This window comes from Callospermophilus lateralis, chromosome 1 (genome assembly GCF_048772815.1).
Source record: "Callospermophilus lateralis isolate mCalLat2 chromosome 1, mCalLat2.hap1, whole genome shotgun sequence".
Lineage (NCBI taxonomy): Eukaryota > Metazoa > Chordata > Mammalia > Rodentia > Sciuridae > Callospermophilus > Callospermophilus lateralis.
Genome location: NC_135305.1, coordinates 117260107 through 117278508, shown reverse-complemented (window position 1 = coordinate 117278508; position 18402 = coordinate 117260107). Strand labels below are relative to the sequence as shown.

The 18402-nt window shown below is 38.2% G+C and overlaps 1 protein-coding gene across 4 annotated transcripts in view; it reads right to left on the bottom strand.

Annotated features, from left to right (window-relative positions):
* The window catches only part of Nf2 (NF2, moesin-ezrin-radixin like (MERLIN) tumor suppressor), an 86217-nt gene that overhangs the window by 29716 nt on the left and 38099 nt on the right, over positions 1 to 18402 (bottom strand). For all 4 annotated transcript variants that reach the window (XM_076837410.2, XM_076837408.2, XM_076837418.2 and 1 more), the window contains exons 5-9: positions 13429 to 13497; positions 12141 to 12223; positions 9995 to 10070; positions 6292 to 6426; positions 2231 to 2305 (exon numbers count right to left, since the gene is read on the bottom strand). In XM_076837410.2, the coding sequence (XP_076693525.1) occupies positions 2231 to 2305; positions 6292 to 6426; positions 9995 to 10070; positions 12141 to 12223; positions 13429 to 13497 (438 nt within the window). The remainder of the gene's footprint in view (positions 1 to 2230; positions 2306 to 6291; positions 6427 to 9994; positions 10071 to 12140; positions 12224 to 13428; positions 13498 to 18402) is intronic.

The following is an 18402-nucleotide window of genomic DNA, read 5'->3' as shown; positions in this document are numbered from 1 at the left end:
GCAACTCAGGATGCTGAGGCAGGAGGATTGCAAGTTAGAAAAGTGCCTCAGTAACTTAACAAGGACCTAAGCAACTTAGTGAGACTGTATCTCAAAATAAAATATAAAAAGGGCTGAGATGTAGCTCAGTGGTAAAGCACCTTTGGGTTCTATAACTAGTACCAAAAAGAATAAAATTAAAAAATAATTTTTTATTAGTCATGATACTATTAAAAAAAAAGAAGAAGAAAAACAAGACACAGGCTGGGAGAAGACATAATCAATAAAGAAAATAAATGACCTAACAGGAAACTGGCCAGAAGACAAGAAACAAGAATTGAACAGAACAGGAAATAAGATTGGCCAAAAAATATATGAAAAGATGTTCAATTTCATTAGTAATTATAAAAATGCAAATTGATATGACATTGAGGGTTAGGGATATAACTCAGTGGGAGAGTGCTTGTCTAGCATGTGTGAGGCCCTGGGTTTGACACCCTATCTCTGGGGGAAAAAAGAGATAGAGATACTAAGATATAATTTATATATACTAAATTGGCAAGAAAATTTAAAAGATGATAACGTAAGTATTGAAGATACCAATCAAAAAGAAATCTCACTTACTGCTATTGGGTCTGTAAATCTATTCCGTTTACCTTCTTTGAAAAAACAATATATTATGTACAACTATAATGCACCAGTTAAAAAATATGAAAAAAAAATATGTCATAAATTTGAATCTGAATACATACTAAGCCCTGTACTTCTATATATACACTCTAAACTCCAGAGAAACTATTGCCTATGTGTACCAGAAAGCAGAGACAAGAATGTTCATAGCAGCCTGCTAAAACAGTACAGAAATCCATTATTAATAAGAGAATCAAGAATTTTTTTAAAAAGTATATATATATATATATTTATTTATTTATTTATTTATTTATATTTATATGTCTATCTCCATATAATAGAGTACTATTATATGGAGATAGACATATAAATATAATTTAAAATGAAAAGACTGTCTTTTTTTTGTGGGGTACCAGGGATTGAACTCAGGGACACTCGACCACTGAGCCACATCCCCAGCCCTATTTTGTATTTTATTTAGGGTCTCACTGAGTTGCTTAGTGCCTCCCTTTTCCTGAGGCTGGCTTTGAACTCGCATTCTTCCAGCCTCAGCCTCCCAAGTCACTAGGATTACAAGCATGGTGCCTGACTAGCAGACTATATCTTTTTAAAGCATCAACATAGATAAATCTCACAGAACAATGCAGAAAAAAGGCACTGGGATTACAGGCATGTATCATCATGCCCAGCAGAAATGTGTTATTTCTTAAATGTGGTCATGAGTAATAGTATTCATTTTGTTATTCTTTATGCTTGATATGTAATTATGCTTATATATATATATGAAGTACCTCCACAAAAATCATTTTCAAAACTTAGTTTTGGACTGGGAGTATAATTTAGTGATATAGTGTATATCAACATGTTCAAGGCCCTGAGTTAAAGCTCCCCAGAACTGGGAGGAAAAATTTAGGTTTGACTCTATAAATTCAGGTAAAGAGAAAGGTATGTACCAGGTGAGCTCTCATTTTACACTTCAAAGATGTCACTCTGATATTCATCAAAAAACAGTATTCAAGCCAGGTGCAGTAGCACATGCCTATAATCCCAGTGTCTTGGGAGGCTAAGGTAGGAGTATCTGAAGTTCAAGGCCAGCCTCAGCAACTTAGCAAGGCCTTGTCTTAAAATAAAAAATGAGGGAGAGTGTAAGGGGGTAAAAAAAAAGATGGTGAAATAAGATGCATACCATTGCCCTAAGTACATGTATGAAGAAGACACGTATAGTGTGAATATACTTTGTATACAGAGAGATGGAAAATTGTGCTCTATATATGTAATATGAATTGTAATACATTCTGCTGTCATATATAATAATTTAAAATTTTTTTAAAAATAAAAAAATACAAAACGAAAAGGGCTAGGTATGTAGCTAAGTGGAAAAGCAATGGGGAAGCTGGGGTTGTGGCTCAGTGGTCACTTGCCTCACACATGTGAGGCACTGGGTTCAATCCTCAGCACCACAAAGAAGTAAATAAATAAAACAAAGGTGTTGTGTCCATCTACAACTAAAGGGGGAAAAAAAGCAACCTTCAGTTAAATCCCTAGTATTGATTCCCCACAAAAATTCAATTTCTTAGAAAAGCTATAACTATCAATAATGAAAATCAGTATCTCAACTTACCAGCTTATTAACACGAAGTTTTGAGGAGTTAAATTTGAAGACATCAATTTTCTTATCCAGTGGTTTAATAGTAAACTGAAAGAAGAAAGTAGAAAATAGTTCAATTTGGGGCTAGGGCTGTAGCTCTGTGGTGGAGTGCTTACCTAGCAGGTGTGAAGTACTGGGTTTGATCCTTAGCACGCCTTAAAATAAAGGCATGCTGTCTATCTACTACTACAAAAGAAGGAGGAGGAGGAGGAGGAGGAGGAGGAGGAGGAGGAAAAAGTTCAGCTTGATTGCATAGATTCCTACCACCAACTGAGAATTCCACAAAAGCAGCAACCACGCTGGCCATGGTCCATCATGACGCTATGTCTTGTCCAGGCTCTAAGCCTCACTGCATTAGGAGAATGGAGAACAGCAAGTCTGGGGTTTTGGAAATTCAGGAACCTAAAGGTATGATTTCTGTACTACATTGGGTGGCTGTGAGGAAGGGATGCTTGGGCCAGCCCTCAAGGCCAACACTGGGAGAGCAGCACAGTCTAAGGCATAGCCCCTGCCTCATGAAGCTCCCAATCTAGTAAGAACCAGACTAACAAGAAATGGCACTCATTGGTGGCACATATCACAAATGTCCTGGGGGCTGAGTAGATCAGAGTTGTTCTGGATAGTTAAGAGGAATAAGGGCAGTCAAGAGGAATAAAGTAGAGATGGGGAAAGGGGCAGTGTGTGTGTGTGTATGTGTGTGTGTGTGGTGTTATTAGCTTTTTGGGGATTGCAGTGGGTTTAGATGGAGGGAGGCATGGGTGGGCTGGGAATGGAGGTAAGGAATAAAAGAGAGGTTTAGATTTGATGCGACAGGATACAGGGGGTTACTACAGTTCTCTGAATTTGGGCAAACTTGATAAAAGCTCTTAATAGAAGGAATAAAATATGAAGAAGATAAATGGACTGCTGTAGAAGATCAAAACCTAGCTCCTGAAATCAAAGTACAGAAAAAGATGAATGATAAGGCCAGGGTAGCAGCCAAGTAGTACCAGGACCAGATCCTTGACAGAAAGAACAAATATAATTTCCATGCTTAACCATTCCTAAGGGGCCAAACAGATACTTGATTTCAAAGATTCGTTTTAAACTACATATTCAATTCCAAGAAAGACTGCTTAGCCATCCTCAGCATTGAGTTAAAAAAAAAAAAAAAAAAAAGCATCAGGCTGGGGGTGTAGCTCAGTGGTAGTGCACTTGGCCTAACTCGCTGGAGGCCCTGGGTTTGGTCCCCCATATCACAAGATGAACAAGCAAAAACCCGAGCTTGATTAGTTGATAAATATGTTGGGGAAGATATATTCCTGAGTATTTCTTTCACATGATATATTTTTCAACAAGGGGTTAGCACATTGAGGACAGAAAATGATCCTTTGTTTAGCTTTTGGCCAAGTTAACTCAGAAGCAGTATAGCTCTTGTGTAGGCTGCTATTTGTAAATTTCATGAGCTTATTTCTGGCCCTGTCGTCAAACCCAGAGGCTGTCAATGGGAAACCACAAGTACTGGGGAAACCACAGGCTCTGCACCATAGCAGGGTGGACACAAAGAATCAATGGATGACTTAAAATAAACTAACATTTCTGTTTTGACAGCATGGCTGTCATGCATAACTACTGAGACTACTTCCTATTATGCCAAGACAGCTTGAGGTCCGCTTATCATGAGTTATCAACAGGATGGAACATGACAGTGTCTGGCCCCTGGAGAGGGTAGGTAGATTAGAGTTTGTTATATCAGGCCATAGTAGGGGAGACTTTAATCCTTGGGTTCTCTAAATATGAGTGTTTGGGGAGCCTTTAGTTAGCCATAGAATTGTGTGATGTGCAGTAAACACAGTTTTATGAAATTGGGAGATAAAGAACTACTATACTGTGGCACATCTACCGCTTTAAGTCACAAGGAGCTTTCAATTTAAATACTTTCAAAAAAGAACTACCTGATGTTTATTTACCTCCTGGGCTAACTACTTACAAAAATTCCAAGTCAGAATGTTTGGGATTAAGATGCTCAATTGGCCTCATCAAGCATGGCTGAGTAGATTACAACAGAGTGGAAACCAGAGCGTGGTGTTCCTTTCCTCAATTTGCTATGAAGAAAGGAAAAAAAAAAAAAAAATCCAGGAAATCTAGCCAGGTGCAGTAGCACACATTTATAATCTCAGTGACTCAAAAAACTGCTGAGATGGAGAATCACAAGTTCAAGGCCAGCCTCCTTGGCAACTTAACAAGATCCTGTCTCAAAAAATGAAGAGACTGTGGATGTACCTCAGTGATAGAGTTTTCCTCCACACCCTGCCATAGATGTGCAAGTACCAGGAAGGCACTGAGCACAGTCCAGGCTGCCACTTCCCACCCCCTGGCACCTGGTATCTTGTGCTCTCAAGGGCCCAGCCTCTGGGCCTCCCTGAAAAGCTGGGGCTGTGGCATCAGCCACTCTGCCTCCCAGCTCCTGCTACTCTACTCAGATGCAGGTCACTGAATCCCCTGCACCTCTGCTTCCTGGTGTGACATGGCTACTGAAAATACAGCTCCTGTCTTCACAGCAGGGTTCTTACAAGGATTAAATCAGAGAATCGGAGCAAAAGTGCTTCTAAGTAGAAGCTCTCTATCATTGTCATCTTTGTCATCAGTCCCTTCAATTGTACTTATTTATTATATTGGTTGAGTTATTACTTGACTAGAACTTCCTGGGTTGGGTTTTCTTTTCTTTCTTTCTATCTACCTACCTTTCTTTCTCTCATCTTCCTCCTCCCCCTCCCTCTCCCCCTTTCTTTCTTTCTTTCCAGTGCTGGGGACAGAGGCCAGGGAATCACACATTCTAAGCAAGCACTCTACCACTGAGCCACATCCTCAGCCCTGCATCTGATTTTTCCCCCTGCTTTGGCATACTGGCAATTGAACACGTGAGCCTGGGCTTTCTGCATCTTTGTCATATGAAACCTAGCACAAAGCAGATTCTCAATAATTCTTTTAAAATAATTCACAGGAGATGTGGGTAGAGTTCAGTGGTAGAGTACTCACCTAGCATGTACAAGGCTCTAAGTTTGATCCCCAGCACAAATGGAAAAAAAAAAGGAGGAGGAGGAAGAGGAGAGAGAAGGAGGAATGAATGCATAAATAGAGGATTATAGCAGTAGGGAAAATTCATTAGTATCCTGTACAGGAATATTTGAATCCTATGAATATTCATTATTTATTTATTTGTTTGTTTGCTTTTAATATTTATTTTTCAGTTGTAGTTGAATACAATACCTTTATTTTATTTACTTATTTTATGTGGTACTGAGAATCGAACCCAGGGCCTCGAACGTGCTAGGCAAGCGCTCTACTGCTGAATCACAATCCCAGCCCTGAATCTTCCTTATTTAAATTGCCAATGCTGAGAATGATATTGGCCAAATTATATTGTTACATTGTGTGAATATATATCAATATGTAACCACAAATCCCATCAATGTGGAATAAATAAAAATAATCACTCAAAAATAAATAAATTATGAATGCTGTGAGAAACACACACACTAAAATATATATATTATATATATATATAAATATTATATATACATCTATATATCACCCCCCCACACACACACACATAATGGTATGTGTGTGTATTTATGAACATATATATTTTTCCCACCACATGGATCAAGCACTGGACAGAGAAAGAGGCTCAATATAGACCATGCTTAAAATACAAAGAGAATTCATCACCAGAAATAGAAAGCTAAGTAATCAGAAAATGTTCCTTTTTTCTTTTTAACTGTTCTTTTGGGGTTTAACCCTGACATGTTGAGCTTCCCATTCTTTCTTTAGTCAATAATGAGGTTTAGTGATGCCCTTTGAAAAAAAGGATGCCAGTTCTGTTCTGTAAATACTTTAAAAATCAACAACCAAAACCCCAAAGCCTGAGAATTAGAGGGCTTTTCCTGATAATAAGGAAATGGCCAAGCTGGGGCAGCTTTGGCAAGCAGGGGAGATGGGAAAAGACATTTTACTGGACCACTGGCAGCATTTGTATTTCAAACATATCCTACCTCCTTGTCGCTGTATGAGATGTTTCGGATTTCATTCCACGGGAAGGAGATCTTGGGGGTCAGCCTATTCTCGGGGTCATAGATGTGAAGTCCCAGAGCATCTACTCCAAGCAGTAGCTCTGTGCCCTTTTTATTCTGTAGAGTCAATAAAGAGCGGCCACTGTCAACTCCAGCTCAAGATTTTATTCAACTTTCTAAAACCTAGCACACACTGTTACAGCTGACAAGTTTCAACAGGTCCCAACAGAAATCACAGCCGTCTTATAACCCAGGAGGCTTTCAGCTTCCAGGATTGGGGCAGGCAGAGGCACAACTATACCATTGTGACTTGTATATCCCCCACAAAGGTCACTAGGAGCTCCTATCATTGGCTCAATGGCTAAAAGAGGGGCAATCTAAGTGTTACTGCCCCTAATTAATAACCAGATTATCATAGATGTAGAATTAAAACCTTAGATTTGGGGCTGGGGATGTAGCTCAATGGCAGGATGAGTACTGAGCATAAGTGAAGGCCTTTGTTTGTTTGAAAACACCACCAGAATCCCCCCAAAACCAAGAACATACAAACAATCAAACCCCGTAAGTTTAAATATTTCCCATGTTAAAGAAACAGGTTGGCCAGATGTAGGGGCACATGCCTATAATCCCAGCAACTCAGGAGGGTGAGGTAGGAGGACCAAAACTTTAGAGACCAGCCTCAGCAACTTAGCAAGGCTCTAAACAATTTAGTGAGATCCTGTCTCAAAATAAAAAATAAAAAGGGATGTGGCTCAGTGGTTAAGCACCCCTGGGCTCTATCCTCAGGACCAAAAAGAAAAAACAGACTGTTGGATTACTGGAAAATTTTATATGTCAGGACTAGATGGTCTCATTTTAGGTTACATTCAGTCTCAATGTAGTCTTACTGTACTATACTCAAGGCTGATAAAATGTTAATTGTAGAAACTCGTTAGTGAGTATATCTGGGTTTTTCCTCTATGTTGGAAATATTTAATAACTAAATGTTAGAAATAATTGTCTGATGAATTATATATGAATTAATTAAATTTAATATATATGTGTGTGTGATACTGAAATGTCATGCTACTTTATATACTTAACAAGTATCTAAAGAATATTCCATTATAAAGCAAAGTTTTAAAAGTTTCATTAATTTTATTTCTTTAAATTTTTGGATCAATAAGCTGTTTAAAAATTTAATTGGCTGTATGTATGTTATACCTCTGTCAGCCATCCCTGTCAGCAGTCCAGAAAGCTGGGAGCAAGTGTCCTGGGCCCCCGCATCACTGACTCGGCTACGGATCTGTCAGCCACGTCCTCAAGGACAGGCTCACCTGCCAGCACCATGGTCCAGCTCTTGTCTGGCAGAAGAAAGAAACTCCCCACACAAGGACACTATAGCTCCTGACCCCATGCTGACAACAAGGAAATTGAACCAAGACTCAAGGGTAGGAAAACAGATCTGCAAACTGAGAAGGTGCTTGGACTGTGACGAGAAGTACCAATCTAACAGCAGGTGTCAGATGGAGAAGCGAGTGCTCTAAGATAAATCTCTTTACTCCTTCTAACACCTGAAGTTAGGCGCTATCACCAAGCTATGAGAGAGTCTCCTGTTTGTCTGCAAAGCTTTTAAAATAACTGTGTTAACAAAAATGAGACTCTGTACTCTTACAACTATAGCACATTTTGGAAAATGAGATATTCCATTATGTTTCTGATTATTAAGTTTAAATAAAAAAAAAAAAAAAACAGATTTTGCCCGCTGCCTCCTATCATCATGACTCTGACACTTCTATACATTAAACGAGAGATGGGAACACAAGCAGCTCCTTTTAAATTGTTTTTATCACATAGTATCCCGCTATATTATAATTTTTTATGTTTTATTTATCAGTTAAAAATACATTTTAATTTTAAAAAATTATTTTAAGCATATATCTTCCTTAGTTAATGATGAAATTTAGGAACTCTAACAGCAAAACCTCTAAAATAATCTTTAACCTAGTCTATTGATCAATATAAGAAATGTACATACTCAATAGTATACATTAGCCTGACTAATGTAGACATAATACCTGATAAGAAACTGTTTTTTGAGGATTATAAAATACTAGTTTAAAGAATCTAGGTGGTAGGTACATGGGACAAGAGTAGCTGGGTTGACAAAACCACAGTGTTCTGTTAAATTAATTTGACCTTAAAAAAGGCGGGGGGTGGGGCTGGGGTTGTGGCTCAGCGGTAGAGCGATCATATAGCGTGTTCGGGGCCCTGGGTTTGAACCTCGACACCACATAAAAATAAAACAAAGGTATTGTGTCCAGCTACTTCTAAAAAATAGGTATTAAAAAAAAAAAAAAGGCTGGGGGCTTGGGTTGTGGCTCAGTGGTAGAGTACTTGCCTGGCATGTGTAAAGCGCTGGGTCTGATTCTCAGCACCACATATAATTAAATAAAAATAAAGATCCATTGACAATAAACAAAATACATTAAAATAAAAAAACAGGGCTAGAATTGTACCTCAGTGGTAAAGTGCTTACTTAGTATGTGTGAGGAACTGGGTTTGATCCTCAGTACCATATAAAAATAAATAATAAATAAAGGTATTGTATGCATCTACAAAATATTTTTAGTTGTAAATGGAGCTTATGTTTTATTTATTTATGTATATTCGGTGCTAAGGATTGAATCTCAGGGTCTCACACATGCCAGGCAAGTGCTCTACCACTGAGCCTCAACTCCAGCCCCTAAAAATACTTTTTTAAATGAAGAAATCAAACAATTAGCAAATACTAATTAATGAAATTTTAAAAAGCATATTCTAGGCATCTGTTTAGTATATGAAATAGCATATTTTAGGCACCTATTTTGTATATGAAATAGCATAACATTTCAGTGTGCTTATTTATTATGCAAAGTAATCCAACAAAATCTGTATTTAGAAAATAAATTAAGTAAAAAGCTATTTTAGAATACTGAAAATGTTTTAATTTACCCATGTTTAGTACAAATGTTGTAGGAACTTGCAAAGAGGGAAGCAAAGCATAACTGTAGTCATAAAGGTAAACCACTGTGGCAGATGTTTTTTAACATCTACTCATCTACCAGTCATGAAATGCCTGGACACATCCCATGTATTCCTTTGGAAGAAGCTGCCGATACACTGCATCTGCCACCCAAACCCACCCACAGGAGAAAGGCAGGCTAAAAGGCCAGACTTTGGCTGCTCACAAAGGCCTCTCTCTGAAGAAGCAATGGGTTCCCAGAGGAGGGTAGATCATTAATGTCTGAATAGAAAAAATAATTAGCTTCATAGAACAAGAGTCCCACCCAAACAATCAGTAATCTATAAAAGTCGCTTCACTCTCAGTGGGCCTTGGGTAAAGAGTATTTCTGGGTGCTCTCTGGATCTCACAGAGCTTGAAATAATCAAATGTTACACTCCCAGCATTCCAACAGGCTTCTGCTAGGAAGCAAAGCAAAGGCCCCAGTCCCCCAAGGCTCCACAGCCACTTAATTACCTATGATCTAATCTGAAGTCCAAAAATAGAAAATCAAGCTCTAAGACCCTTTCCCTTTGTCTTTTATTCTTTACTAGTGAACCACAAAAGACTACCACCCTGGGATACAGAAGTAACCCGTTTTGACCATCTGGCCCTGGTTCAGCATCTATTTGCTAGCCGGGGAACTCAAGAAGTTCAACACACCCGAATTGCAAAGTAGTTCACACCATACATCTCCAGGTCCTGAGCTATCTTCAAGTACTCCATTTCAGCTTCATCCCTGTGAGGAGAATGGAAGACACTGTCACTGGAGCTAAGTGGCAAGGGTAGAGGGCAGGTACCCGCCAAGCTGAGCATTCTGAATCTGCCACTTCCCTGGACCCATACTGGCAAAGTTCTTCTCAACCCTGAGTCTATTAAACACAGCAGAATTTCTTATCCCAGTAAAAACAGGAAAACAGATCCATTATGCTGTCTCTTAGCTTCAATTTCACACTTTGACCTTGGTAAATGGTGACATTTGTCTCAAGTGATTCAAGTAAAGTACATGGGGGCTAGGGATGTAGCTTGGTGGTAGAGCACTTGCTTAACATGCACAGAGCCCTGGTTTCAATTCCCAGCATGTCAAAAAAAGAGAAATATATAGTATGTTATCTTCTATCCTTAAATGGGTCTGGATATTCAAATTTTATTTAAGTTGTTGCCTTATCTTTGTGTACTTCCTTAACTTAGAAGGTTTTGGTAATGAACAACTCTTTCTGCAAGCCACCTGACAGCTACTTTCCTGATTTTATTTCTTGAAGTATTGTTGGAGATTAGGGCAAGAGCTATTGGGACTGTAAAACCCAAGCCAGGTCACCTCCTTCTAAGTTATAAGTCAAATTTAAAGGAAGCTCTTGAAGCAGCAATGACTTGCAGAAAACTCCCAAATAGGTAATGGTATTGAAATATTTTAACTGGAGTCTCCCTGTGACCTTGTCCTTTTCCCTCTCGCTCTGATCTCAAAATGCTCTCAAATGGATTTTAAAAATTCACCCTGAGAGAACGCCAAGTGTTGGCAAGCAGGTGGAGGAACCAGAAATCACACACAATCCTGATATAAATTGATACAATTACTTTGGGAAATTGACATTATTGTAACAGCAAAAACCAGGAGACAACTGAACAACCTCAATGTCCTTCAATAGTAGAATGGATAAATAATTTGTGGTGTATTAACACAGTGGTATTCTGCTCAGCCATGAAAATGAGAAAATTATTGCCACATGCCACAAGCCCAAATCTTGCAATATGATGCTGAGTAAAAGAAATGAGAAATGAAAAATAGAAACTGATTGTATTTATCTAGAGTTTAAAATGGGCAATGCTGGGCTAGGGGTAAAGCTCAGTGACAGGGTGATTGCCTAGCATGCAAGAGGCCTTGAATGCAATCCCCAACACTGCAAAAAAAATAAAATAAAATGGGCAAAGTAAATCTATGGAGTTAGAAATCAGGGAATCAGTTACTTTGGGGGGAAAAGGAGAGTAGTTATGGGCTATTTCTTCTTGAGGGTAGATGGTATTTTCACTTTGTGACAATTGATCAAGCAGTATACTTACAATTTGTCTACTTTTCGGTATTCATATAACATATTTTTAAAAGTAAAAAAAAAAGACACATGATAGGAAGCTAATTTAAAGAAGAGATTAAAAAAATTTAAAGGCTAATGCAAAGACGATCAATTCCTACAGTGACCAGCGGAATGCTAATTTTAACAATATGAATTTTCACCTTTTAGTTTACAAAAATTATAGATTGATAAACTTTGTAAACTAAACAAGTGCTGAGTATAGACTAGAGTGGGCTGACTTGTTACCAACAGGAAAAGCCTTTTGGAAGGGCAATTTGGTGGCACCTTTTAAAACACAAAATGTTCACATCCTTTATCCAGCCATTTCCTTCTCTCAGAATCAATCCTTACACTACTCATACAATCGTGTAACAATATGAGCTAGGCACTTCAGAACTTTTTGTAAAAGTGAAAAACCTACAGATACTCCAAATGCCATCAATAGAGGGCTGGATGCAACAGCAGTGCCTATCTATACAATATAAATCTTAAAATTGAACTAAATTACCAGTGAATGCATTAGGTCTGTATATCCTGATAGTACATATGCCACTTGACACCAATGCACTACAGAAAAGATGCACATGAAACTGAAGACTGACATGACTCTCAGCTCCCCCTTTGTCTTTATATACTTCAGTACCGTATTTTGTTCAACAGACCTGTCCTAGTTTTGCAGTTCTTTAAGGGAAAAAAAAAAAAAAAAGGCCATAAGAATGTAAACAATTAAGGGACCTTACCTGGCTCGGCCTCGGTGCTCTGCATACCAAGCTGTAATTCTCTCCTCCCACATTTCTGGAGTCATCTGATATAGATTTATTACCTACCCAAAGAGAGAAAAATAAAATCTACACACAGGGCTAGACGTGGTGGTGCAGACCAATACTCCCAATGACGCAGGAGGCTAAGGCAAGAGGGTCACGAGTTCACAGCCAGCCTCAGCAACTTAGCAAGGTCCTAAACAATTTAGTGAGATCCTGTCTCAAAATAAAAAATAAAATGGGCTGGAGATGTAGCTCAGTGCAAAGCATCTCTGGATTCAATCCCAGTACCAAAAAAAAAAAAAAAAAAAAGTGCAAAAATCAGAATCTATAGATAATATGATATAGGGACCGGAAATGTAGTTTATTTATAGTGTGTGCTTAGCATGTACAAGGCCCCAGGTTCCATTTCCAGAACCAAAATAAATATATAAATGAATAGTTTTTAAAGATCTACATACAAAGTAAGTTTTGGTATTTTTGCCATTTTTATAATTATGCATCATTTTTACAAAATAGCAAAGCTATTTTTAAAAAAGTTGCACACAGGGAAGAGTCATATGCAGAAGTAGGTGTGTAAACAAGCAAAATTCAATTGGAGGAATAGCCTGGAAACTGTAGAACTCCTCAGGCCTCAGTGCACGCCAGGGCTGGCAGCAGCCCCCCTTTCCTGCCTGGGCTGTGTATCCCAGAGACCACCTCTGACAGTGAAGCAATGCTCACTAATCCTGTGCCTTTGTCTGCATGGAAGCCATCAAAGGACAGGCAAAGGCCAGGAGAGGTGAGAAGCAAACCTTTATTACCCACTGACAGATGAGTGGGGCCATAAAATCAGAAGCAGCCAAAGGGAAGGAGGGCCTGCTTCTGTGGCTAATGTACAAGATGAACAATGCTGAGGATTAAAAATCACAAGGCCCACCCTACCTCACCTTTATCCACCCCTTGAGGCTGCAAACGGCTTAATTCCCAGAGCTGAACACAAACTGCTCCATACACCTCCCTGGAAATCAGTGCCACTCAATCACCTTTAAAGAAATGACCACACTAGAGAAACAGGCCATGTTCATCCCAGCAACACCAAACTTACCTTTGCTTTCTCATATACTTAACAGAGATGCCATACTCTTTACTCAAGATTTATTCATTACAAAGTATTTAGGAAAATGCGCTTCCATATACTGTCAACATTTCTTTAAATCATTTGGTTAGCTTTCTTTAAGACCACGTTTCTGCTATGTTTCCCCAAAAAGAAAATTTGATTTCTTACCCTTTTTGGAAGCAATTCTTCTTGGGCCAAAAACCCCCGTTTGTGCACTGAGGGGTCGTAGTCACCATACTGGAAGGAGAAGAAAGGAAAGCAGGTGATTGAGATTCTAAAGACTACTGCCATTTCTGAACAGGGCTCTACTTAGTCTTATTCCCTTCTCTCAGCTCCCGGGAGCAATTCAATTCCGATGACAAGTCAAGATTTCAACCTTGCTAGTTTGTTATCCTTGAATGAAAATACAAAGCTGATTATATCTATGAACACAGTTGCAAAATCCCTCAAGGCGATGGATGGGCATGTGCTAATAAGAATGTGACATTTGTATGGAAATGTAGTCATGTTTTCTAACTCTCAAGAAAGCAGTCACTTCTAAAATGTTAGTTTTTAAATGGAAACAACAAAACACAACTGTGAAAGTTGTGATTAGCAAGGTGTGATAAGGTCTTACCTACAAATGCTTTTAAGTGGCTGGTAATTGGAGCCAATTGCTAGGTGGAACCTGGGAATAATGCAGACAATACTTTTAATACCTTTCACTCAAGGCTCAGAAAAATGCTTTGGAAAAATCTGATGTTAACACTGTCATTCCTACTGTACAAAGAAATGAGTAAAAGGTTAACTGATTTTGTAAAAGCTGCATAGCAAGCCCCTACTGGGGCTGGAAATAGGTCTTGCATTTTAATTTATTCCTCCAGGGACAATGACTTAGAAATGTGTTCTCTACTTAAAAAAGGAAAAAAGTGTTCTTTTCTTTATTAGAAAATTTAAGCCTGATCAGAAAGTCATCAAAAATAAAACAAGGGGGCTGGAGGTGTAGTTGATGGAGTACTTGCCCTGCAGCACGTAGGAGATGCTAGGTTCCATTCTCAGCATCACCTAAAAACAAAATAAAACAAACAAACCTAGAGAGAACCCAGGTTTCTCCCTACTTCTAAAAGGCCCAGAGACATAAAAAAGCCCTAACAGTATGGTTCTTTACTAGTATTTCAGAGGTAGCTGCAGAATACAAGTAAGAGGCTATGCATACTTAAGGTTTCACCCCAGCTCTTTCACTTGGTAGTTAGATGACCTTAGAAAATTTTCTCTTCTGTAAAATGGGGATATCTTACAGGACTCTTGTTTGGATTAAATGAAATAATATCTGCAAAGTTTTAAAAACCATGTTTGACACATACAACCAGATGTCAAAGATCTCAGGCCCCTCCAAGACTGTTTTCCTATTGGTCAAACGAGAACACTGGCCTTGGAGGATCTAGAAGGGAGCTCTGGAGTATTGCCACTGTGGTTTTAAGTAAGGTGCCCTCTCTTCAAACCTCAGCTTCCTTATCTGTAAAGCAATGGATGTAAAAGCACCTAGCAACGAGGGTGAAGTAATGCAATACCGGCAAGCCTTTAGCCCAGTGGCTCCTGGTGGAAGTCAGCTATGATTATTATTGGTATCCTCTGCATTATTTAGGTTATCACCTGTCACTGTTTGCCTCCCCAGTTTTTGAAGGCATCTGATGCCAAAGAAAGCCCTATTAGTTGCATTTCCAAACCTCTCAATAATGCCCACCAAACTTGAATGCAAAAGTAAGCAGATATGCAAAGTTAAAGTTGTAAATTCAGGTTCTTGCAAGGTTAACGGTCCCCATTATTAAATTATATCAAGCTCCCAGCTACTCCACTGATCAAATATATTACAGCTGAGCAATGCAGAGGTAGCAAAGACTGCTGCAAGAACTACTCCACTGGACTAACTCCACTCACAACATTAAAGCCACCTTGATGTATGTGCCTGCTCTTGAATGTCTCTTTAAAAAACAAAGGGGAAAAAAATCCTGAAATTGTAGCAGTGGTAAATATAAAAAAGTCATATCACTATATGGATGGAGATGGCAATTCCTCATTCTTTTATGTAACAGATGCATTCTGATAATATATCCAGGGTGAATTTACTGTGAGGGTAAGAAGTTGAGATTTCAGCTCTCTGCACCTGCATGGGCCTCTGCCTAATTTTAAGAGTCATGATTTGGTATTCTTTATTAAAGAAAAGTCCCTAAATTATATAAACTTCAGGTCTACAATATCTGGATCTACACCTGATATAAAATAGTTGAATTTAAATTCAAGAAGGGAGCACACCATTTAAAGGACTCTTGGGGTCTTTATTTATTTATTTTTTCCTTTTTGTGGTGCTAGAGATCAAACCCAGGGCCTCACACATGCTAGGCAAGCACTCTGCCAATGAGCTGCATCCCCAGACCCTATAGTCTTAAGTGGGACTCTTTCCTATATTTTTATGTATGTAAAATCAGAAAGGTACAAGTCATAAACAGTTAATTCACAAATAAAAGAAACACAAATAGTAAATCTATGAAAAGATTATCAACCCAGATGACAATCGAGGAAGAGCAAATTTTTTAAAATCTATTTTTCTTTCAGGCTTAGTGGTGCACTCCTGTACACCTAGCACCTCAGAAGGCTGAGGCAAATGGACCACAATTCAAGGCCAGTTTTAGCAACTTAATGAGACTCTGTCTCAAAACAAAGAATAATTTTAAAAAGAGGAGTAGGGGCTGGGGATATATAGCTCAGTTGGTACAGTGCTTGCCTCATATGCACAAGGCCCTGGGTTCAATCCGCAGCACCACAGCGGGAGAAAAGAGAGGGGGCAGAGAATGTCACTCAGTGATAGAGCACCCCTAGGTTCCATTCCCAGTACCACATTAAAAAAAAAAAAAAATCTAGTTTCCTATCAGATTAGCAAAAATTTAAAAGACTGATAGCATCTACTATTGGAAAGGATGTGCAAAAACAGGTCATCTAATGCACTATTGCTGAAAGTATTCTTTCCGAGAGTAAGTTGAAATTTGAAGTTTTAAAAATTTTTATCTATATCTATTTGAAATTTTTGAAATAAAATCTACATACATAAAATTTACCATTTTAAGTGAATGATTCAATGGTTTTTAGCATATTCAGAATATTGTGTAACATTCACTAATTCCAGAACATCACCCTCACCCTCAAAAAAGAAATCCAATACCCACTAGCAGTAATTTCTAAATTCTTAACTCCTCCCACCCCTACAACCACTAAATCTACTTTCTGTCTCTGTGGATTCGCTTAGTATAGATATTTCATTTAAATGAAGTCATATGATATGTGGCCATTTTGTTGGGCTTCTTTAACTAAGCCTTACTTAAATTTTAAATGTTCTTATCCTTCAACTTGGTTGTGCCATTTTTTGGTATTTATCATAATGGAATATTACTAATATATGCCCAAAGGGGCAAAATACAAGGATGTTCACTGCACCTGTTTAAATAAATAAATAAACAAACAAACAAATAAATAAATAAATAAAACAAAAAAACCCACGAAGAAAGATATCTTTAAATAATCCACAGTTCCTCCCTTCCATGACATACTGTACAGTAGGTAAAAAATAAGGCAAAGGCTTTGGCTGTGGCTCAGTGGGAGAGCACTCACCTAACATATGTGAGGCACTGGGTTCAATTCTCAGCATCACATAAAAATAAATAAAATAAAAGCATTGTGTTCAACTAAAAAAAAATAATAAGGTAGGTCTATCTATTCTGACAGTTTTAAATGAAAAGGATGTGATATGCAGGAGCCACGTGTTGTATGATTTCATTTATATGAAATGTCCAGAACAGGCAACTTCACAGGGACACAAAAGCAGATTAGCAGTTGCCAAGGTACAAGGGTGGGGGCGGAGGGGTTAGGGGAACCTGCTAGTGGCCATGGGATTTCTTCTGGGGGTGATGGAAACATTCTGGAATTAGGTATTACTAATAATATCAAACACCTTTTTCTTGTATTTATGGGCCATTCTTATTTTCTTTTCTATAAGACCCCTGTTCACATACTTCATGCCCACTATCTTTTTCCTATAAACTTAAGACTTCTTTATATTTTGGTAGACTTTTTTTTGTCAATTCTATTAAATTCTACTTCTAGAAATTTGCCTTAAAGGGGGGAAAAAAACTTTTGTGCATGCATATGAGAAACAATGTAGGAAGATTTTCAGCAAAGCACTGTTTATAACAGGGTAAAAGTAGAAACAATCTACCTCTTCTCAGGGGATGTAAATAAATCATGTTTATTTACGAATGGTACCAAATAGCAGTTCAAATCAAGGAGCTACAGCTACACATACAACATGGATACATCTCAAAATCCAGGCTGAATAAGGACAATATACCAATTTGTAAAAGGATATGCAGAATATAGCACCACTTAATCAACTTTTACCTCCTACGTTTTTTTAAGTCAATCTTTTCCTATCCAACCAACCATTGCCCACTTTAATTCAATCTCACTATGTCAATATTGGGAAATTTAGGCTCTGTCAAAAAAATAAATCCTTCACAGGCTCTGAGGCACCCATAGGATAAGATTAAGACCTTTTATGATCTGTTCCTCTAGAGATAACCCAGCCTCAATCTATGCCAGTCTTTACCTATACTTAGTGTTCTAACTGACTTGCATTTTGGCACTAATCATATTAAAGAGAAAAAGGAAAATTAAGCCTCCTTTCCCACCATTCTTTTCTTCCTTCAGAATGTGAAAAGTCTGCATGTAGCACCAGAAATCTTATAAATCACATACCACTCTCTCCCAAAGTCATTTTTAATTAGGACATATTTCAAACCTCAAATTATCAATATAAAATCCAACAGGTGTTTTAAACATTGCAAGATGGTGGTGTCGTGTGACTGGACCAAAGAAATCCTTCCCATACTTTTGATTCTAGCATAATTCAACTCCAACTAAGAAATATGGTTCTTGTTAACTGAACCATGCGATTAATATTTGTATTCATACCTTGAGAGGAACTGTTTCTTTATGCTTTAGAATCAGCTGTGTCTATATCATTCGAACAGCTGAAATACTATAATGAATACATTTGTGCATAATTACATTCCACGTGTTAATGAACTCAGTTCGCTTTCCCCTCCATACTTC